This window comes from Kryptolebias marmoratus, linkage group LG6, assembly GCF_001649575.2.
Source record: "Kryptolebias marmoratus isolate JLee-2015 linkage group LG6, ASM164957v2, whole genome shotgun sequence".
Classification (NCBI taxonomy): Eukaryota; Metazoa; Chordata; class Actinopteri; order Cyprinodontiformes; family Rivulidae; genus Kryptolebias; species Kryptolebias marmoratus.
The window spans coordinates 4,380,768-4,404,889 of record NC_051435.1 but is presented as its reverse complement, the minus strand read 5'-3'; the positions used below and the strand labels follow the sequence as shown (position 1 = coordinate 4,404,889).

The 24,122-nt window shown below is 37.6% G+C and overlaps 1 protein-coding gene across 4 annotated transcripts in view; it reads right to left on the bottom strand.

Moving 5' to 3' along the window:
- hdac4 (histone deacetylase 4) overlaps nt 1-24,122 on the bottom strand; it is a 108,121-nt gene that overhangs the window by 57,628 nt on the left and 26,371 nt on the right. Inside the window, exons 1-2 of one of the 4 annotated variants that reach the window (XM_017420733.3) lie at nt 350-441; nt 209-252 (exon numbers count right to left, since the gene is read on the bottom strand). The exons of 2 other annotated variants lie outside the window; for them this stretch is intronic. In XM_017420733.3, coding sequence (XP_017276222.1) covers nt 209-212 — 4 coding nt within the window. In that variant the 5' untranslated portion in view covers nt 213-252; nt 350-441. Of the gene's footprint in view, nt 1-208; nt 442-24,122 lie in introns of those variants that run through there. One more of the 4 variants, XM_037975950.1, reaches the window with a different exon arrangement.

Sequence of the window (24,122 nt, the reverse complement as noted above, 5' to 3'; positions counted from 1 at the left end):
GAAGACAACAAACACGCACACAGTAAACCTGTGCACTAGGAAACAAATGTGTAGTGTTAAACATAGATTGTTCAGATGTACACTTCGCATTAAACAAATTCTACTGAAGCTTCCCATCCTTCACATAAAATAAGTCTACAAAACTACTCATACAACTGAGTGATCATTTTATAGACAAACTGTCTGAGCTGCATAAAGAATCTCTTACCCATCAGTTGTGCCAGTCTGTCCGGTTGTTGAACGTTTACGTGTCTGTAGTGAAAAATGTGAGCAGGAAATATATATATAAATATAAAAAGTCTGTGTTCTTAAGCCCAAAGTGAGCCTGTGAGCCCAGCTTTAAACTCACAGTGGACCGAGCAGGTTTCGAGAACAAATCTCTTCCCTGGTCTCCGTCTCTCACTCTGTCGCCTCTCTCTGCCTCCTCTCACTGACGCTGTTTCGCACTGCCCTCCAGCTGCCACCCTCTCTCTCGGTTCTTCTGGTCCCCTCCCACTCTCCCTCCCCTCGTCCCTCCCTCCCTCTCAATGACATCAGAAGGCAGTCTCAGGCATGTTAAGGATTTTACGAGCGTCACTCTCTTTTTACCTCCTAATTCACCGACCAACAATGAGGATGCGTCAGCTTCTGACCACTTTCTTGACTAGACAAACCCTCTTCTTTTGTACACAACCTCTTTGTGTTTTGGCTGAGTGGTGTACTAGCTCACTATTAATGATCTACTTGTTGCACACACACATTCCTGGGTTTTGTCTATCTAGAAAAATTATACACAGGAACCCTGCAGCACAGACAGCTGATGAGGTTGACTCAACAACAGATGCAGCTCAGCATTTTAAACTACACATTTTGCAATCACTAAAAACATGCATTTCTGTGTGAAACTTCCTAAACTGACAGACACAAGCCTCAACTATTATAAAAAAAGACACAGGCTCTGCACTGTAACTTTTAATTAAGCCATTCTTAGCAGGAATACATGCCTTATAACTGCTTTTAGACTGAACGATAACTCTGCACGAAGGGGTTAGTTAAAAGACGACAATCAAAAAGAATTAGTCCACTGAATCTGAAAGGGCACCTCACCCCACAAACTATGTCTTATAGTTGTATAAATATGTGGTTTGACATCTATCTTTTTAAAATAAAAAAGAACCCAACAGAATGGGCCTGCCTGCAGTGTGAATAGCTGTTTACTTGATAAGTGTTTAAAAATTCCCTAAATTTGGCTCATCCTTGTTCACACAAGTGGCTGTTTGATAAAGGCTTTCTGTCATGCAGAAGTGAGAGGACACCAGTTGTAAAATGCACATGTCACTGCTGGCAGCGAAGAGAGCAGAACAGTGAAACGTTGGGCGATTGGGAAAGTTTATGCAAATGTTCTGTAATGAAAGGGAGTGGCAGACAATTGTGTTTGTTTTGATTCTGATGGGAAAAAAACAGGCACAAAGGATGTTTTCTACTCCACTAAAGACAAAAATCTCTGAACAAAGCAATCAAAAGCTTCTCAGTTCTTTAAGATTAAATAAAATAGTCTTAAGTACTTATTTAGAGCTTAGTGTGTATAATACATGTATTAATAAAAGTGCAAAAGGTACTACTTTTTAAGGGCCTGACTGTCATAAAATGCATGGATAAAGCATTTATCAAGAGTAATTAATAATAATAATAATAAATTACTGAAATATTTCCATAGATTTCAGCCAATTTGGTCCGGATGTTTTCCCACAGATGCTGTTCACACATGCACTTCACAACTGGAGCTTTTCTTTTGGAGACAAGCTCTAACAATGTGAAATTTGAGGGAGGGGGTGCGGAGGAGTGTCTGTACACAGCACACAGGACATGCTGCAGAAAAACACTGTGGCCTTGTTTGCCTTACGCTTTGTTGAGAATGGTGGTGAAAGCTACTTGACTGTTTTTACTTTAATATTAAGCAGCCAACTAGCTAATCCAAGCAGCTAAGTTGATGCAAGAGGACTAAACGTTGTAACACTAAAGATATTTACAGACTTCCAGAACATTACAAGAACTTTTAGGAGCTGAATTGCACATTTGAAAACAACTTTTGTTGTATTATCTTCTTGGCTTTTGGACAGTCATAATCTTTAAGCTGTTGCGATTCCTCTCATGCCATGCATTCATTCACAAAATGCATGCAGCTGCCTTGTAGAGATGTCCCTATGATGTTTATTTCGTTACAATCCCTGTTCAAACAAACATGGAAATTTCTACTGAGTTTGCACCTCTCATCCACGTGCACATGGATTTTTGGGTGAGAAAAACAGCGATTTCCAAACTGGACACTTTATTTTTCTTCTAAAAACTCTACTTCTTGTCTCAGACTAGATTTGACAAACTGAGATTTTGAGAAATGATAAGATAGCAGTCCAGTTCGCACACGCTCAGTGTTGCTTTTTTGCATTAGAAACCACAACAAGTCATTTTACCAGTTTTTCTACGTCTCTCACTCTGTCCTGATTCTGTAACCAATAAACTTCAATTGTGCTGAAAAAGGTTCATGATTGAGAAGAAACAGTAAACGATGTCAAAGATAAAATGAGCTTTTTCACAAAACAATATTCAAAAAATGATATTGTAACCAAAAAGAGGCTGTTTTTTTTTGTTACAACAGTTTGTGTAATGTTTAAGTAAAAACAGGGACATTCAAAACAGAATGATTCAAAATAAGACAACTGCAATTGTTTTCTTTTTTTAATTCTTTAACATGGTTATTTGTTTTGTGAAGACATTAAAGTCAGCATTAAGGCGACTTTCACAGAAATATACTGCTGTGTCAGTGTCGTTTAGACGGTCTCCCACTGAATCAGTGATTCATTGGTGTGTTACAGCCATTTTATTTAAGACAGAAAAATATGCACTTTATTAAAAATATCAAATCTATAAAATTGTGGCTGCAGCAGTTTAGAAAGGCATTTGTATTGATATGTTAATTAGCCATGCAGAACACTGAACGCTCCTGTTAAGCCTGTGTAAAACAGAAATTAGGAGTTTAGCTTTCCTCAGTGATTCGTAATTAATCCCTGAACAGAACTACAACCAAAAAATAGAAATATGATCAAAACACCCTTCCTACCAAGTCTGAAATGATTAAAAAGATCAACAAGTGCAAAGAGCAGACGCACAGACACACAGCAAGATAAAGATTCTTTGGTTTATTCATGAAATTATATTTGAATTATCATTATCAGTTTAATTACTCTAACCACTGCTAAAAATAAACATGTGTGGAGCTACACTGGGAATCACCATCTTGTGCAAACTGACAGTATAATGAGATTTTATTTGACTAAGAACTTGTGGATAACAACCAAAATGCGGGTGAAACAGGTCTGAGTGAAAGTTCAGTGAGGCAAAACAAATAAAAACACCACTTTGACCTGTGACTTTTAAAAATACAAAGAGTTTTTTTTTCTCTGCTCCATATCAGTTTAAATACTGCAAAGCAAAGTACTGCAAAGTCACGCTTTGATTGGTCATAACCCTAACAGTAATGATATCCTCTAATTTTTGTTTTTCGTTGCATGTGTTTTGTATACATGTGCATGTTGGGTGGTCTGATAACGTGTCTGTTTGCAGGAGCTATTTCTGAAGAGCAGCGTTAAATCCAGGAAGCTAAGTTTTGTTTGATCTGACAACACACCCACACACCTGGCCGTGATAAAGGTCTGTGTTATCAGCTTGTTGTAAAGGCATTGACGTCAAAGGCTTAGCAAAGCTAAGTGCAGCCATGACACCGATAACAGCTAAAGCCAGTGATCCCAAACCGCAATGACATACACAAACACACAAAAGACAAACACATTTTCATTTTTAGAACAGGGAAAATCACCCCAGGGAAGGCAGAGCAGGGAAAAGGCTTCTGAACTTTGTACTGAAAAAACAAAAAAAATCAATGTATGGACACTAGTTGGTGTGCAAGTAGCATGGCCAAAGACATGGAAAGCCAAATTACCACTGAACTGCCTTTAAAAAAGGCCATGATTTATTTTGGATCACCACTGGACTTAAGTTTAATTAGATGAACAAAATAATTTAAGTTAATTTGTTCATAAGTCTGTTCTGGAAAGAATACAAAGCACTGAACTGATCAAACATTTGCAACTTAAAAAAGGAAATGTAAAGAACTAATAAAAATGTTTTGCCTTTAGTGGTAAAATACAAATCTTTATGCACAGTACTTACAAGCTGCTTCCAACATAGCATGGAAATCAGTTTTATTTCAGTCAAAAGTGTTTGCTCGCAGGAACAGGTGGTTAGCACTGTTGCCTCGCAGATCCTGGGTTTGAAACTTGACTGAGGCTTTTCTTTGTGGAGTTCGCATGTTCTCCTTTTGCATGTGTGGGTTTTCTCAGGTACTCCAGTTTCCTCCCACAGTCCAAAAACATGCATGTTTAGTTAACTAGCGACTCTCAGCTGTCTGTGTGTGAGTCTGTATGGTTGCTCATTGCTGTGACTCTGTGATGGACTGCTAATCTGTCCAGGGTGTATCCTGCATCTCGCTCACTAACCACCGGAGATAGACACCAGTTCCCCACAACAGAAAACTGATGGATTTTAATCATAACTACGCCTGTGAACTTTGGCAATTTATTTGGCCCACAGTTTTTTTGGATCACAACACTGGATCCTTTCATGGAAATGAATAATATTCAAATTTAAAACCACAACAGGAAAACAATAGAAATATATGGCAATTATTCTGATAACACCAAGAACTAGAAGTAAACACTTGCTTTGGATAAAAAAAACCAAACAGAAGTTGAAGTAAATGAAGGTCTGCATTTATGAGAGAAAATTTATCATTGTCACAACTAAATATCTAACAAACTACCCTATTTTTAATGTTTTCAAAGCAGAATGCTTTTCTTAAATTCCCACAAATACAAAAAAAGAAAAAAGAAAAACCTCACATAAACGTGCATAGTTTAGTGGTTAGATTTTATTAAAAGGGACATGTTTTTATTTTATTACAAGAGCTTGGTCTTTTTCTTTGTTCTAGCATGTAAAAATACCAATAACCATCAATAGTTTATGACATATCTATAATATCATAATGTCTCAAACTATATTTTTGGTATTTATATAACACTTACTGAGTTGTGTTATTTTATTTCAAGCTTCAAGTACATCTTGCCGCTCTGGGTAAATTTTATTTAGTGGTAAAAGGTTGAGAAATGACTCTTGATTGTAAAGGTTGCACACCCCTGCTATAGAGAAACCAATAACTGTACGTGAAAAAGAGTTTTTACATTTTTCCACACCAGTCTGAAAGAGAACAGGTGATAAGTGAGTGTATCTGAGATAAATAGCTTGTGCAGCTATCTGCATTAGAGCCAGCGTGCACATGTGTGTCTTAAATAATACATGTGGCATAATGATTGCAAGGCATGCTGAAATACACATTGTGGCAACCAGGCAGACATTGCTGATGAATAAGTAATGGATGGCGTCCAACTCGTAATATACATACATTCCCGCGCACACACCCACAAGCCAGGCGTGTACATCATAACCACAAGTCTGTTCTTGCTTGTGGGGGGAGAAGACAGCACCTCTAATGTTTTTGGCTTCCTGTGCTTTTTGCTTTCCACCTCCTCTTTACTGCAACAGGGGGTGTGGTGGTGGTGGTGGAGGGTGGGGGTGCTTTCTTCATCCATCTCCTCAGAGAACCCCAGACTCAACTCCAAATATCTGTGTCGTTTATTATTGATTTGGGTTATTTATAATACAGACACTCGCTCCCCCCTTCCACACACACAACAAAACACACACACACATGACATCTTCTTCTCTCTGCCTCACCAACTTACTGACTATTTTGGGGTTTGTTTGTTTGTTTTTTAAATACAAAATCTAAATAAGATTTTTCTACTCAATGAAGATTTCTAAGACGTTAAATTTCTTTACCAAACAATAAACTGATATGGTGATTTTTTTATTTTTTTATTTTTTGTAACAAGCTGACAAAGAATGTGAGAACCCATCATTTTGTTTTTTTTGCCTTGTGCTCTAACTCAATTAAAAAACAGCTTCAGTCTAAATAAATTAATAATCTGTCTGAAAATTACTACCACCAACTTTTAAATAACCACAATGCTAAACGTTTGCCTGGAAAGCACCCATGTTTGGAGCAATTATATCTTCAGTGTGTTGAACGTTATACTGACAAATCATCAGACAAATCAATATTTTAGTTGTAAAGAGTAGACGTTGTTGTCTTTTGTCAACATAACAGATTTGTCTGAAGGATTTTTTAAAAAAAGCTGGTGTAGAATATCAAACTGAAATCTAAGTTTTCATTTTCTTTGGCTTTAACTAACAATTTACTATAACTATAACTATATAAACTATAAAGACTTACACATTCTAGTTCTTAAGAAAACCTTGAAAAGCCTTGGATTCAAAACATTTTAAAAACCAGACAATGTGACAAAACAAGAGTACTTGAGCTGTTGCCTGCAGCGGGGAGCTCCTTTCATTCATATTTTACACCCTCTCCTTCCGTCTCAATGGTAATGCCTTTCCCGTCTGCAGCAGCTTCCAGCAGACAGACAGCCATTAGCTGGGAGCGATGCTAAACTGAACTTATGAGAAATGTCAGCACACCACACTTCTCCATATGCTCTTAAAATACAAGAGGTCAAAGGAATCAGCTCAATCCACTACACTCAACCCTCTACCTCCTTGTGCTACCAAGTCTACCAGCCAGGCAGAGTCATAGAAAAGATGAGGTTTCCACTCACGAGGTTCATAAGTCTTCTAGATTCACTTGCACAACGGCGGAAAATTTGTAGGATAATATCCTGAAGTATGATACACCAATTATGCCAAACAGGTGTTAATAATGATCTTTTTATATGTGTAGGTTGAAACAGAAACAGCTGTAGGAGGACTAAAACTGGGTGAGGACCAAACTCTGCGACCAACACTATGCCAAGACTGAGCTCAACAACAAGAACCAGAGTAGTTAAACTACTTCAGTAAGAAGAAGAAGCACAAAGAAACAGGAAATAGACCACTTTTGCAGGTGCAAGCTGAAATAACATACTGCATATTGTAGCAGTTAAAAGACACATTAGGCCTTTCTCCCGTGGAAATCAGATGGTGTTCAGACTTGTAATCAACTCAGAACTGTCAGAAACCTGTGGGTCCAAGGTAAACCCATCTGCTGCCTGGAGAAGTCCAGCCAGAACTGCAGCCAAACAGTGAAACCTCTGATGTGGAAACAAGATCAAGTGAGTCAACTGTGCACAAAAAATAAAAAAAATAAAACACTAGAACTGGGTCACCTTAAATGACAGTAGGTGCTCTGGACTGACGAGTCAAAATCTGAAATATTTGACTGTAGAAGAAGGTGGTTTGTTTGCCAAAGGTCTGGAGTTTTACAATGAGTGTCTGCAGGCAACATTGAAGCTTGGTGGAAGTTTCCTGAATGTTGCAGATTTCATTGGGATTAATGGTGTTCTCAAAGCTGAAAAATACATCCTGCAATACCATTATGAATGCCTGATTGGCCTAAAAGACTATTCAGCAGCAGACTAATGACCCAAAATATACAACCAATTGCCATCAATAACAATCTGGAAGTGATGCTAAAGCCCACACAGAGCTCTGATCCCAACATCATTGAAGGTGTCTGGGATTACATGAAGACACTGAAGGTCCTGTAATAGCCTACATTCATACATCCGTAGTTTGTTTTCAAATATGTCAAAGAGTAGTCAAACTAAATGATTTTAATCAAATTCCTCTTTTCACTATTTACTTTGTATTCTTAATAATAATAAAAAATATTTGTTAAAACCTTACTTTACAGTATTTTTCACACCTATCCAAGACTTTTCCACGGCGCTGCATTTCTTCGGTTGCAAAACACACAACTCTTTTATTTCTTTTGAACTTCTTCCAAAGTTTACTTCACTTAGAAAACTGCTACAAGCAATCAAATACAGCAAGCTACTATCCATTTCTTCACCTAAATGAGTCTGTGGTAGAACACACTGAAAGCCGTGCTTTAGCCATTAGGCTGTGGGCTTGTCTGTAATGAACTCCTCTTCCCGGACCGAGAAAGGCTAGCCTTTGATTGTGATGGTGTCAAGGTCCTCGCGAACAAATAGCAAAGGTCTAAACCTTTGAGTAGTCATCTATAATAGATAGCAAAAGATTCTTCTAGACACATACTGTTGTGGTCAGGCTTTTAAAAGCCTTTACAAAACTCACCTTGGCATAAGCAATTATGTTTAAGAAGAAAAACCAATGGCTTATCTTGTATTCCATGTTAGCTCTAACAGGAATGATGCTAATTCTATTTACAATGTTGTTGGGAAGTTTCCTAAAATACACAGAAATCCTCTTTGATTAGATAACTGTAGAAAAATGATATTCGGTGTTTGAAATTTCTTGAAATTTAGAGGCTGATGCCAATAATGCTCAACAAATCTACAATAATTCAGCGTTTACATTGTGGCAATATCATTCTTCGTTATAATTTGTACACCTTCCAATCATTTCAGGACTAAGACATGAATTGCAACCATTTTGCATGAGGAATCTGTGTCTATTCTTGATTAATACAATAATTTAAGTCCATGGTTGTTGATATTTGATCCTCTTCCATTCAATGGAAAACTGAAGAACACGACCTGACAGCAGCATATGAAGCTAAAGAAAATTTCAATATATGCCACTGTGTCAATGGTTCATTCACACATACACAGGTCAGCCATGATGATGACACTAATGAAACATCACAAACGTCACCACTTTCACCAAGACCAACATTAATGAGCTTCTTCATCTTTGGCACCAGGAATGAGACATACATCTTTACCAAAAACAGCTGAAACGAGGACTCATCTGTCCACATCTGTCTGACAGCTTCCTGTCTATTTGAGTTGAGCTCATGTCCAAATAGGTCACCTGGGTTTGAGCTGATGAATGCCTTCTTCAATAAACTTTCAAAGCAGTGGACTACCTTAAAAGACATTTTATTTTCTCAGATCATTCTGAACCTATGTGACGATGGTATTTATGTCAGTTTCTCATGGTGTCCCATCGGAGGGTTCAAAAGTCTCATGCGTGTAAAAGTGGTTTACGTCTTTGGCTTTTACTTGTTGAGATTTCCCTGAATCTTTTCAAAACTATGTACATTGGGTGCTGAAGACCAGAGGTCTTTTCATAAAACATTTTTAGGTGATAAAAGATTTATAGTTGATGCACAGTGGTGAGCCATGACCTACACATTCTTGAATTAAAGAGAGAAAAAAAACAAAACTACTCTGTATTTATGATTACAGGAACAAATATGTGGATTTGAATTGGTTCTTTTTTAATAAATAAATTTGGTAGAAGGAGGAACTGATTTTACCCTTCTGTCATCAAGCAGACAAACACACAAAAAATTAAAAATAAAAATGATTCTGATCAAGTATTTTTTGGCGTGTCCAGAACCTTTATGATGATAAAGATGACTTTTTTTTGGCCTGAGTGAACAGACAAACAATGCCTCACTGTGCAGACCTACTACATTTGTGAAAGCTGATCCTGCCAGCCAAAACAGCAAAACACACCAGACTCTATGCAATATTTATAACCTGGTAACATGGTAAAATCTTCCCCCCATCCACTATATCCACACAAACTTGGTCTCAGAATCCACTGCAGCTGTCAGGATAATGGAACCAATGCAGACAAAGTAGGTTAAAACATTGCCTGCTCTTCTGGAAGACAAAAAAAAAAAAAATACTGTAAGTGTCTGACTCTAAGGACGCTAAATGTGAAGAGGGTGTTTTTCCCTAACAGGGTGGAGAAGAAGGCCACAGCCTCAGGTTATGTCTGTAAATGTAATTAGACACTGTTCTACTGTCTTGTTTTCCCATTTTCACCTCAGATCTATTTGTTTGAGTCCAATTTGCTTTCACCTCACACAACCTTTCAGAAAATCTTTTTCTTTTTTGGACTTTCTGTCATTATTTACAGACACGATTTTACAGAAAAAGATCAGGTAAATATGTTGGGCCTGATTTTCAGATCAGCTAGGGTTTAAGAGATTGATTTGAGGAGCTCTTCCGAGAATCGACCGATAACAGTGATGTCTGCGTTCACGTGATTATAGCTTTCAGTAGCAAGCTGCTCAACAACTCGTCAACACCAAACTGGCACTGGGCGACAGCATCCATGCCAGGTCACAGAGTATGGGGAGTTGGTGTAGGTAGGTGGTTCTAGGGGTCCATCTGGGGGACTTCACCAGGACTGGCAGCCATGTTGGTTCCCTGGTGAGCACATGTGTGCAAAACAGGTGACTTTTCTTCAGGAAAAGTAGTGATTTTGAGATATGGATTGCGAGTGTCACTATGAGAATGTTGGACAAAAAAAAATACCTGTTTTAAAATAATTTAAATCTTATTGAAATGGTGATGCTCAAAAGCCCCATACCAATCCAATAAATCTCTTATAGGTGAACTATTGGGGAAACATAGGGATGAGCCATACAGATTTAAAGATTTATATTATTTTCTAGTATTTATTGCAACAAAGATAAATGAAGATTTTATATACTTCATCATGCCTTCATGGCTATATATCTGTATACAGTCTAGAGTCTCACAAACAAATATTGCTCTAAAAATGAAATTTAATCATTCCCAAAAAGACTGATTTTTTACACCAATTAGATAGAATAAGTAGTAGATCCCTTTTAGCTTTTTATTTTGAATACCATTGCTTAAAACAACAGAGTTTAAGAGCAAAATATTAAGGCTGCTGAGAAAAAGGATCTTTTTGACACAACGCCGGGTAGAAAGTCTGTTGCAGGTTGTTGCTAACCCTTGTAGCTTGTTAGAGACATGTATGTAACAACCTGATGGGTGGAGCTCCTCTGGTAGGTCAGCCATGACTGACTGGGTGGGTGGTTTGCTACAGATAATTAAAAAAAAAAAAGTTTGTTTATGATCAGATATGTTTAGGATCAATTCCCCTCTCAGCTACATTATGCAACACTCTCAGCAACAGGTAAAGGAGAACCAAATAAAATAAAAACCTGCTCATACGCTGAAGTTTCCTTAAAAAATATATATAAACAGCAAGACCAGAAAAGCTTAAGTGGTTTTTTTGTTGTTATTACTATTGTAAGATGACAATTTTTTACCCTGAAGAATTTTTTTATGGTATGCTAAAAAACAAGAAGGACTTCAAATATTTAAAATACAGACAAACAAACATTGTGTACAAATTAAGGTCAAGCTTTCAGCCACAAGCGGAAACCCAAACGTACGTGTTACAGTGAGTTACGGCAGGGTTTGGCTGGCAGACAACAGTCTGGTCATGGTGACCTACAGAAGGTTGTCCTCTGGAACACACCTCCCTCTTCATCTCTGGCTTTTCAACACTCATCCTGTCTCACAGCATTTCCTCTCTCCTCTGTCCCCGCGTCACATTTGATCTTTCTAAATGAGCACTGCATTATGAGAACATCTCTTTGGGAAGGGTTAGACATTTCGCTTTAACAATTAGGTTTTGGGACAACATTACGCTCATTATTCCCTGTGACAGACACAGAATTTGTTGGAGTGGGTACAGAAACAAAGACAAAGCAACTGAAAGAATTATGCGCTGTCCAAAAAATGTTTCTCCCTATTTTCCAGAGATTTTAAATGGTAATGAGTCTGTTAATATTTGCATAATGTGCCTTTCCTCATGGGTTTTTTTCCTGCTTTTTCTGAGGCTCTTTTGCTAAAATTGCAGTTTTTCTTATACCATATCCACCCCATCCGTTTCTATTCCTTACTTTTATACCTTCTGCCGCTCTTTTCCCTTAACCCACACTCAGGGTTTTAAGTACTCAGATTATTGACAACTTGAACCATGAGATAAGTTGTTGGGCGGGAAGAACAGTGTGGCCATTATGAAATGTTCTTCATCCTCTGTTAACTTTAACATCAGAATTGAAATGGAGAAAAAAAAAAAAAGTAAAAACAAAACCAACAACTGTCAGATTTTTTGCAGATGATGCTCGCCAGGCGGGCGCTGATGAAAGGATCTATAGCGAAGTCATTCTGCGAACAACAAAAACCACTTGTGGTCTGCATTATCTGTCACTTCTGCTCCTTCTCCCACTTCTCTCCACTGTTTTTAACCATCCTCCTCTCTGAATTTGTCTTCCTCTCTGTTCCTCCTCCTCCTCCCTCGTTGCTTCTCTCACCTTCCCCTCCCTCCTCCTCGCTTCCTGCAGCGTCTGTGCTCTGACAGTTATGTGTGAGTGGAGCGTGGGCTGCTGCTAATTTGTGCAGAGTGGGAGAAAGCTGTTTTGGCTCGTGAAGAAAAAAAAAAAAAAAAGCAAGGTTTAGCTGCGCGGTGAGATTGGTGGATGAATTGATGGGTGGATAGATGGATGCACCGACTGACACGCCACGCAAACGCACTCGTATTTTTGTGTATTTATTTAGTCTATAATTCTCAGCCCCGCTCCTAATGTCACATGCATTCAGATACCAACAGATGCTCAGGCCTATATTCACATCCTGAAAGGTTCCTCCTCTTACGGTACTTCCTCCTGAGCACAATTTAGTCATCCTAATTAATATGCACTCAAATCTGTTTCCATCAAAGTCTTCTTCATCATCATCACCATCAATGCTTCTTCACTTCATTTTTAAATTACAGTTGTATGAATCATTCGTTTTTATTCAAGCTCACTCTACTTGTCAGCCAAACTTCTTAAAAAAAAAAAAAAAGAAATCACAACCACAGACTGAATGGTGGCTTTAAGTTTGACGACGCCAGCTGCAGCTGCTGCTGTCTCATTAGGGTTTGTGTCAAAATGAACTTAAAGAGAGAAAACACACAAACTCATACACAAACACACACAAGAAGTGTCACTGAAGCTCTTGGCACCAAGGTAATTATTTCTAACACGTTTTTTTAAATGTGTTTGCAGACGATTTTACTGATTCCAAATGCTGTTGTCCTTTTTTTTGGCAGGTATTTAAACATTTAGTTATTCTTAGCAGTGAGAAAACTAGATTTCTCTGGTGAAGTTGTTTAGCACTTCAATCACATTAAACGATTAAAGGCCTAGCAATCCTTAAAGGAGTGGTTATCACCTGCCGCCTTTCATGCCAGACTTTTGGACTAAAATGGTCTTATGTTTTGAAATGACAAAGTTGCAACCATTTTGGTTAAATCTTTTAAAAAAATGTTATAACCAACCCGATGCAATATTGCAGTTATCTCTCGTGATTTCACATGATCTCTTAGTGCTTGAGTATTCACTTAAGTATAGCTATTTTAATGTTGGCTAGGGTCAATTAGCTGTGGTGGCCTTCTTGTTGGGTTGTCAGTCGTAGATACCAACCTATTGATTACTTTCTGAAAGTTTCATTAAAATTTGTTCAGTAAATCATGAGATATTTTGCTAACAGTACAGACAAACAACCACACACTCACAAACATGGGTAAAAAACATTATCGCTCTGCTTTTGTCTTCAGCGGCGGGCGATAATCAAGTGTCAGATATATTATCCTTTAAAAATGACCAAGGATTGTTTCATCTAGATGCTTCTGGCATTACATTGTTATTATTTCTCAGCAGGTTCTAGACATTTTTGAACGAATGCCAACAGTAGTTTGTGCTTTAAAGCCATTTTTGTAATGAAAATTAGCATTTGTCAAGAACCAAAATAGGATCTTTGTATGAAAAGATTGAAAGGAAAATGCATTTAACCCACACTGGTCCCATCTACATGAGTACGAGGTCAGAGGTCAACCCCAAAATGTTACTGCTAGAATAGAGTGTGTGCTACAGAAAAGCACCAATGCTTTCTACAAACACTAGTGCAGCACATCATTACCAAAATAAAGTTTCAGAGATGCAGCTCCGTCTCTCAGTTTGCTCACTCGCCTACACAATCACATTTTCTGTTTTTCTCTCTTAGTAGGGAGTCAGTTCACTGGCCTGAAAATGCCAATATTTTTAAATCTCTTTCTTTGTGTGTCAAAGATGGAAACTCCTTAAAGGAGCTCACGTTTAACCCAGGACAAAAGTAGGGTAAAAAATGGGTAAAATGGGCCAGACGATATCACATTCAGACAAAGTTTACAAACCTTATTTTACATCCGAAGCTCTGCTAAGGAATTTCTAAGACTTAATTCTGTTTCAGGGGTATCAACCTTTTAATCCAATTGTAGTTAAGCAATGAAATGAACTTCCTTCCATTTTTTTTTACATTTTATTCAGTGTTCATTCATTTAAAAAGCAGCTGAATGTTTTGTTTCTTTAATTCAGACACAGTTTTAGTTCATATTTTAGTGGCAATGTGATTAATTGTTCATTCTTTTTTAACCATCTTTTTCATGTTTAGCTTTTGTTGGGGTTTTTTCCTCATATTGTATTTTATGATGTTTCATTGTGAAGCATTTTGTACTTTGTATAAATAAACTTTATTTACATTCTGTGGAAAACAGTCTCTTGGTCTCACACGTGGACCTCAGAGTTCTCAATAGACGTCCTTAAGTGAATTTAGATGTTGCAGATTGTTTTTATCTGTGCAATATTTGCTCTAATTTTATTACAGGCAGTGATTTTTTAGGTCGTCTAATTTGTTTTATTATCTGTTGCAGCCATAAAAGCTGAGTGGTCATGTATTTGCCTGTGGTTTAATCATTGGATATAAATCTAGAAGTATTTAACTGTTTGCATCAGCCTGTCTCAAGATGGCCACCACAGCTAATCTTAGCAAACATAAAAATGGTGATAACTCAGTCGGTTTTACAGATATTGAGCGACAGTCTGGTGTGGTAGTAGCTGATTCCCGTCCCCTTATCATACTCTGAGCTCTAACAAATTCTACAAGCTCTTGGTTGAAAACTTTGGCATGCAAGGCAGTGGGCTAAAAATTCCTTTCATAGCTTTGTATGCACACTGTGTTTAATGCATTAGACAAACTTAAACTTGGAAATGAAAGAGTTTTGAATTTGTGGAAGAGATCATAAAACTGGATGTTCCAAATCTAGGGTCATCTTCTGTCACCAGCTACTGCCTGACATACTAATGTGTTAAGTAAAGATGGTGGTTAAACTATCCAGGGTGCAAGACTCTTGATTCTCCTTCCCAATGAACTCATCAGTACTTCCAAACTTTACTGTTCAGTTTAGCCTCATTTTGAAGCTTCCGTATGAATTTGGATCTGATTAAATGTCTCCATGTGAGAAAAAAAACACAATCTAAACTCTTAAACCCCCAAAGCATTAAGCACTAGGCTGCATACACAAATTTGTCTGTGTGTTTATGCCATTATATGCATCACCACTGAGGGCACTGAAACATGCTATTAACAGACTGCAGCTCCAGGTCTTCAGAAGCCATAAGTGTGACATCATTGATGCCTCAGCATTTCTTCTGGCCACATAGGACAAACATACCGCCTGTGGGCTGATGACAGGCTGATGTGGCATTATCATCCTACCCTCCTGTCAACAAGAACATTAAGTTCCAACAAAATTTGCTCATTTCACACGTAAACGCACATGCACGCTGACATACAGAGTGCTAATTCTGAATTGGGTCGCTCGCTGAATAATACATTGTCATGCGCTAAAAACAATGTGCAACGTCAGCTGGTGGACATTATTACATGCCTGGGACCAAATGATAAGTTTTCTCAGAAACAGACACTGACAGATTTCATTCTTAAGCTGTACATTAGCAAGAAAAAACAACCACATATACAGCATCCCAGTTTGAGGACTTAAGCTGTAATTATGTGCCATGCATTACACATGAAGAAACCCAAAGTGAGGACAGCATCAATCTCTCTGCAACAAGTGAGAGTTTTGACAATGACAATGTATAAGTACCTTATAAAAAGAACAAAAGGTGATCAGTTATATTAAGTTTAGTCAACTGAGTCAACACACAAAAGCATTTCTGCCAGATAAAACCAACCTGAAAGTCAGTAAAGATTGATTTAACATGTCTTCCATGTTTTTAGGGGGAGTTGTTTTGCACAAAGATGCTACAAGTTGCTTAAAGTGTTAAACAAAGTTAACAGACATTACAGATTACACTGGTGCTTATAATCATTGTTCAAGTTTACGCAGACTTTTGTTTTATCAGGGTTATTATTGGTTATTATTTAATTTCTCTCAACAGGGGGGAAAAAATCAAATGATTTCTGATTTACACTCACAGTTTCCCAACAGTTGTGTTTTAAATTTGGTTAATAAGAATAAACTAGTGCCATTGTTCCATCAGAATAAACATTTACACGTAGGATTAGGATGCTAATAGAGTTGGGATGAGAGATATTCGAGCAAAAGTCTTGAACAAATTTGAAAAAGGCTTAAAAGAACTATTTGCAGATAAAATGTCCAAGCTGTTATTTAAGAAAAGAGTCCTACAGCTCCAAATGTTTCTGAAGTTTAATATTTCTTTTCCTCCCAGATTTCTATCCCTCTCGTTTTTCTTATTTTCCTAACAAATGCAATGAAGTGGCGCAAGCAAGAAATAAATACATATAAAAAGAAATCTATATAATTTATATTTTCAGACACAACAAGTCTTTTCAGAAGACTTTTGGTGTGACCCTGGCATTTCTCTTAAAAGAAAACTGAAGAAAACAGAACTCCACTAGAGCCATTAAAAAGGAACTTTAGGCTCTCCTTGTTGAAAACAAACTGTGGTCATATTTCAGCTCCAACTGAAATGTAATTACTTAACATAAAAAAGCTCATCATCAAGAGTGGCTGCTGATATAAACAACAGCGTCATTAACTGCAATTTTTCACCTCTTTCAAAGGGAAACACTTATAACTATAGATGCAAAATTTTGTCAGTAAATTGTGTCAGGACACATGGTTTTAGAGTTCACTACACAGTCAAATTTTACTTAAATATTCTGCATGCATTTACAAAACACGTACGGCTAGAAACATTCTTCTATGCAAAGATGATGAATCACTGTGATCATTGCCTCCCAGAGTTAAAGAAAGCATACTGTACATGAGTAAATAAAATGTTGCAGGAAACAAAAAGACATTGTGTGCCGTGTCACACTTGAATGCATATAATAATTGCAGCCACTATAGATTTTGTTTTTCTGGGTTGCTAAGCGCTATTTTCAACCTAAGCAGACTGTTCTATGATTAAAACATGATGGAGGGCGGGGTACATGTGAAATATTTATGTCAGACACACCAAATGCATTTCTTGAAATTCCTTTGGTGAGCAATGTCTGCTTCTTCTTTTTGTGTGTGTTTGTGTTTTTCTTTAACAAACACAAGCTAAAGAAAAATGAGAAAATAAAATAAAAAATAAAGAAAAGAAAAGAAGTTTTGAATTGACAAAGTCTTATTGTAAAAAAAAGCTGGACACAGTTTCTGCATGTCTTACTGTGTTGGTAGGGTGGCAGCGGCAGATGGCAGAAAGATGACTGAGACTTGACGGGCAAGAGACAGGCCAAGCAATCACACACACACACACACAACGGAAGAGCTGGAAGTGTAAGCAAGTGTTATGTATTTACCCTCTGTTACCCTCATTTCCCGTTTTTCATTTTGGTCTCCTCAAAATCGTTTTTGCAAGTGATTCATATCAGACAAAGAAAGGCAAAATAATAAGCGTGTGATGATTAGTGTGAGTGTAGAAGGTGAGATAAAGGTACATACGGTAAATATTACTTGGTGTTTAGGAAACATCTCATAGAAACCAAGCACCGGTACAGATTTCAAACTAATGTGACCCTTACGACGCCCGAACGGAAAAGCAGGTCAAGTGTTTACTTCCTAAACACACAGTGATGTGAGCACATCTCCATAGGAACCACAACAAATACACACACAGAAAGAGAAAGTGAAGGAGAGATTCATTCTTCCACAGATGAAAAATTATTTTGGTAAAATCTGCACTAAATCCACGTAGTCTGAAAGCGCTTTTAAAAATAGCATTCCAGGTGAGAATGCATATCACTCGCTGCCTTACAAGCCAAAGTTTTAAATAAAGATCCTGCATAATCTGTTGGTTACAAAGAGAATGTGAAGGGGGGATTCTCAACTACTAACACAGCAAATTATAGCTCAATACCTATAAAACTTACTGAGTTATAGCCATTTTTGTGTTTGCTAAGGTTGATTAGAATCCAAATGATTACTGTCTGAGAGTCTCAATACAATCTGCCCAGCCAATCAGGAGATGTTTTGCTAACAGACAAATTTGATTTCCACAGTTAATAGCAAAGTTTTACATAATATTTTATAGCTCAGATACGTACTGGGGATGACTCTCAGCTACACCAAATTTTACCTCAATAATCTACCTCAATGGTTTACCTAAATTGATACTTTTTACCTCAAAAAAATGAACTTTCTCACCAGCAACTTTTGACTTTTTTCTCCTTGCCATGTACTTCTTTAGAGTCATTATCTCAAAGAGTTCTCTCAGTTTATTTATTCAACTTACTACCAAGTCCTAAATACAGAGAAAAAGCACCCTTGTTGCTTTTCCTCCTTGGCTCGAGGTTTGACTTGTCTGAGAAGTAGCCTGAGAAACTCACTACATACAGATCCTTCTGTATCCTGAGTTTTTGCTTTCCAAATGAGAGACACTAGGTTATTATCAAAGCAATTGTTTTTTTGCTTTAAGGAGGCATGTACAAGTAGTTTTAGAATAAAGAATGCCATATGATGGATACTTTAATGCATTGGCCTATGTGACCTGGACCATATGGAAGCTTCTCAGCATGAATTTGTCATATTCTCCAACAACATGTAGGAATATATATATAGCCTCCAAAAATGCATGTTTAGTATAAAATTGTATGTGTACTTCTAAGCTCAAGCAGAAAAGGGATTTGCTCTTTTTCCATGTCATATCTTATTTGTAAAGCCCTATATGTGTCGACAGACTTCCTTGTGGTTAGACATACGTGATCACCACATGGAAAAGGAAGAGGGGTAATGCCAAGTTACCGATGGCTGGCAGGACGACAAGTTGGCTCGAAGGCTTGCAGGAAGCAGAAGTCCTTGGTTCAGTGGGTGCACAATCACTGGACAATACTGAGGAGAATCCCTTCACGTTGCACATGATACAGAAAATATATGGACATTTCTAAGTATGTGTCTACACACAAATGTGAACCATGCCCAAATGCTTACAAGTTTACATGCCTTTCTCCTTTATAACCAGGCTGCCTCTGCTTCCACATGACCAGCAGTTCAGAACACTGTGCCAGGCGCACCAACCTGTCTAGTCCATTACAACTCGGTCTGGTGTATTCTGAGCCTTCAGTATCAGCTTCAGAGCTTTGCCACTCTCCACTCTGCCAACTATGCCATCCTGTCTGCCGAGGCTCCACCAAAATTGTCCTTCTGCTACAACCAAACTCTGAGCCAGCCCCAAGAGTGTGCCAGCAACACCAACCTGTCATTGCCACTCCAAACCACAAGATAATCTGCCGGCAAGCCAACATATGAAAATATTCACTCCAAAATAAGATATCCAGCCCACTGATTGGGGTTTATTTTCATTGTTGATTGTCCATCTACGAGTATTCATACAGAGGCCTCAAAGGCCTTCAGTGTTTTGGTCAAAGGTACTTGTACCTCTAAGTTGTGAAAACAACAAGTTTTCAAAATGGTTGTGGTCCAGGTTGTACTTTCATTTATTTATTTGGTATAAAGACAATTACATCTATAGGTAAATTTTGCTAAATTTCTTTGAAATGTTTAAAGTATCCTACCTTTCTTATTAGGCACTGTTTCAAAGAGGATCAAGCATTTGTTTATTTAAATATAAAATGTTCACTTGTGCTTGTCAATATATGGTTGCATGCATCTCCCAAATTATCTCATATCCTAGACCAGCCCCCTCCCACTCACTGCTATATAACAAAAAAATAAATCAGGGTAGCTAAAGGATGCAGTACATAAATCTAACCATCCATTTTTCTGCCGCTTATCCATGGTCAGCTTGCAAAGGTAACAGGTCCAGGAGGTAAACGCAGACGTTACTCTCCCCAGCAACACTTTTCATCTCCTCCTTGGGGTTCCCAAGGTATTCCCAGGTCAGAGAAGATATATAATCCTTCCATCAAATTCTGTGTCTGCCCCGGAGTCTCCTCTCAGTGGGATGTGCTCAGATAACTTCCAGAAAAAGGAGCCCAGAAGGTATCCTAATCAGATGCTCGAACCACCTCAAGTGACTTCCTTCAATGCAGAGGAACAGAGGCTCTACTTCAAGATCCCCCCAGATGACAAAGGTCCTCACCGTTGCTCTTTGTCTAAGCCCGGCTGCCCTGCAGAGGAGTCTTATTTCAGCAGTACAGATAGATGAATGAAAAATGGTGTGAAAGCATCAGCTGCATCAAAAACTTTCATTAAAGTTCCATCTATTAAGGAAATTAAATCTAAATGATCACAAGTCATAACACATCAAAATTTAACCAGCGCTTCCAAAGAACAAGCCAGATTTCCTAATTGTGTCTCTATTTACACCACAATCCATCCATGCACTTTCAAAACTGGTTAGTTCACTTTGAAAACCAGTTAGTTTGTTCAGTCTTTCACATTTCCAGTAACTTTCAAAAGCTTTTCCAGAAACAAGCCACACCAAGGCCACACCCAGGGCCTTGGGTTGCTCTGGGGCTTCAGCCCAGGAAACTGTACACAGAGAATCTCTGGAAAAAAAAGTCATCCAGAAGGAATCAGGTGTCTGATTAGTTTCTTGTCAGAACCACATTGAACTTATAGGCGTGGCAGCTCTTTGTTGAATAGATCAACATAATTATTTTTCCTTCCCATTTGCTGTTAAATGTCAACATTTTGATATTAAGTCAAATAAACTGGTGCAATTTATGTCTCCCACACAGTAACTGATCACAATAACAGGCCATGTGGTCTGGCAGCAGGCAGGCAACATCTAAGTGACTCCACAGGGAGATGAGAGATCCCACTGACATACAAGATGGGTGCTATCTGGTGATCCGAAAATGTCCTAAAAGTAGATTGAGACATCTGTACTAGGATGGAAGAATCCCTGGGTGGGGAGAGAACCCTTTCTATTTGCAAAATCCTGCTGAAAATTACCTGCATTTGGATCTCACCTTCATCAGAACTCTAAAGCAGAGAGTTAAGAATGACCCCATTAAAACAAAAGGAAGGAATGAAACAAACACTTCAAGAAAGCACTTAAATATCTGTTGATACACAAACCTGACTTTTGTCATGTCGTCTTAGAAAATCAGAAAAATAAACTGCCAGTAAAAAACTGAAAAGAAAATAAGTTTCAAAAAGAGAAAAAGAAGAAACGATTTCATAGGTGGCAGGGGTGCTTGAGAAATTTAGAAGATTTTCTCCAAACACAACATCCTAGTGCTCTTCAAACTCTCAGACAAAAACTGAAAAAAATATATATATAAAATACAAAAAAAAAGAAAAAAGAAACAACATATTGGAATAAAAACAGAAAACGTGATAAATTTATTCGGGAGTTAAACCTCTGCTCAAGCTGAAAGCTAAAGGGATGAGTTTAAAGCAGAGATTTAATATCTTTAGCGCCTGTGTGGCGTGCACACTGAGAGGCAAACTGTTGCACAGATTTGGAGTTTCTACTGCAAAAACACAGCCCAGTACAGAAAATCAAATTTCTAACAACACTGCTCAGCTACTCACCTCCATTTCAAAGACAAGAGACACTTCTGAGGACACAAATGTATATTTTAAACAGAAAGATGGTTTGGAAGAAGTTATTATTACACAACCATTCATACGTGGAGTAAAGTGAGCAAAACATTTCTGATAGGTAAACAACTCACAGATGGCAACAAATCAGACGACCTACAAGATCTAAGGGAGGGTCAATGACTCATGTTTCTTTAACGACTCGGCACTTTATAAGCATGAAACTCCTCATTTGAGCCAAAAGAAGCCTTCTGATTCAAAAGTGAAAACATCTCCAAGAACAAAGACACAAAGTCCAGTTGATGTTTATGCAAGCTCATAGGGTGACTGAGAATCTACAACATTTCTCAAGAACTGTATTCACTGTGTTGATACCTGAAATGTGGGTGTGACTCCCAACATGTCTGGTCACGAGTACATGTTTGTGTTTGTGGACACGTTCTGCGGCCCTGTGATTAGTTTATTTTACTCTAAAGGTTATCTTTATGCATGCAGAGTGTATGTGTTTAAAGACAGATTGGGAACAACAGTGTGCTCCCACTTCTTTATTGTTATGTTATGTTAAAAAGGACAACGTTTAAATTCCAACAAATTAGGATTAAGTCTGGAAGTCTTTTTTTTTCTTTATATCCTCAATGCTGTTAAACATTAAAACAGGACTCACATGGATAATGTAATATTCCATATTTAATCCACATTAACACAACAATTTTCCAAAAATCATGTCTTTACCATCCCACTGAGGATACACTTACATCAGATTCATATTCAGCTTCTCTTAAGCAGCCACCATAGGGTATTATGGATATGGTTATTTATTTTTGATTACGTTTTTCTGAGGTAAATTTATAGTTTTGTTATTTTGATTTCAGTGCAAAATGAAGCATGTCCTGGGTTCAAATTCTGGATTGGGCTTCGTAGTTTGCATATTTTCCATGTGCAGGTGTGGGTTTTCTCTAGGTACTCCATTTTACTCCAACAGTATCGAAACATGAATTTTATGTTAGCTGACGACTACCTAGGTGTCCCTAGATGTGAGTGTGTGAGTGAATGCTGGTTTGTCTCTGTGTGACCTTGTGATGGATTGACAACCTGTCTGTTTCATTACTTACAAGATTAAATGTGTTTTATGAACTTCTTATGTAACACACATTCTACTGACACCTAACAGGTAATAGTGCACGCACATGGGATCAACATAAACACAATATTCTCACTCTTATTTTTATAAAGTATTCCTACTTTTAAATCTCCTTTCACTGCGTGGTGCTCATCAGGTAAGGCACTAGTAACCCACTGGTCTCACTGGTTAGACTAGTTAGGTTGTGGTACTAGTTTACACCAATCTTGCTCAATGATATCAAGTGAAAGAAGCTACATGCCAGTATACAAATACAATGGCATAATATAGTGTTTCTCTTAATAACTCAAGCTGTTTTCACATGGCCTTTAGCATAGCAACAAAAAGATGTTATGATCATTTGTAAAGTTTCAAGGTCGCCGTTTTTCATAACAAAATTTATTTTTTGATACTTGGCTCTAAAAGTTGTCATTGTTTTGTTCTTCTCTCACAGCTGAAAGACAAAACTGAGAGCATATTAACATTTATCTGAAGATTAGTTGGAGTAGTTGTGTACCCTAAGGTTGCAGACTTTAGGTCAGGGTAAAAAAAAAACATCTAGTTCCACACAACAACGTAAAGGTAAAAGGACTGTTCCAAATGAAGTATGTGATTACTTGAAAACCTAACAAAGAATGTAAGAACTGGTTAAAAAAATAGTATTTTAAATTTACTGGAAAAAAACTTAAAGCTGAAAATGGTGTAAAATAATGAACAGTGAGGGAGGAAAGTAGCAAAAGATTGCAGTAAGCTGCACAGCCCTGAATAATTCATCTACGGTAGTTTGTCAAACAAATGACAAGCAGCCAAAGGCAACTGGCAACATCTTAAACTATTTATCCTGCAGGACTGATTGCTGATTGAATAGTGAGGAATGGTTGTAGTTTGGACTGACAGGAGAGCTCGTTAACGAGCCCTGAGGTCACGTGTTTTTGTAATCCTGAACCAAATTCTGCCTTCTGGGGAAACAAAACAGATGAAAATTTGCAGAGTTTGAACAAGACAACATTAAATCACACTATGTTTAGTTTTAGCTACAGATACACTGCAGACAAATCCTATATTGACTTTCTTTAATGATTGCATTACAAATAGCTCATGTTAAGTATTTGAAAAACCATAAAAAAATAAATTAAATTAAAAAGTCTAAGCCTCTTTAGTTGAGCCAAGTTTCAGCCACAAGTAGCAGCATTAAAGTTCTCCCCTTTCTGTTACATTCCTGGAAAGGAAGAAAATTTCATTGGGTCAGCAGAAATAATCCAAACACATGAGATTTAACAGCACACAAAAAATAAAGCCTGCAGAAGTG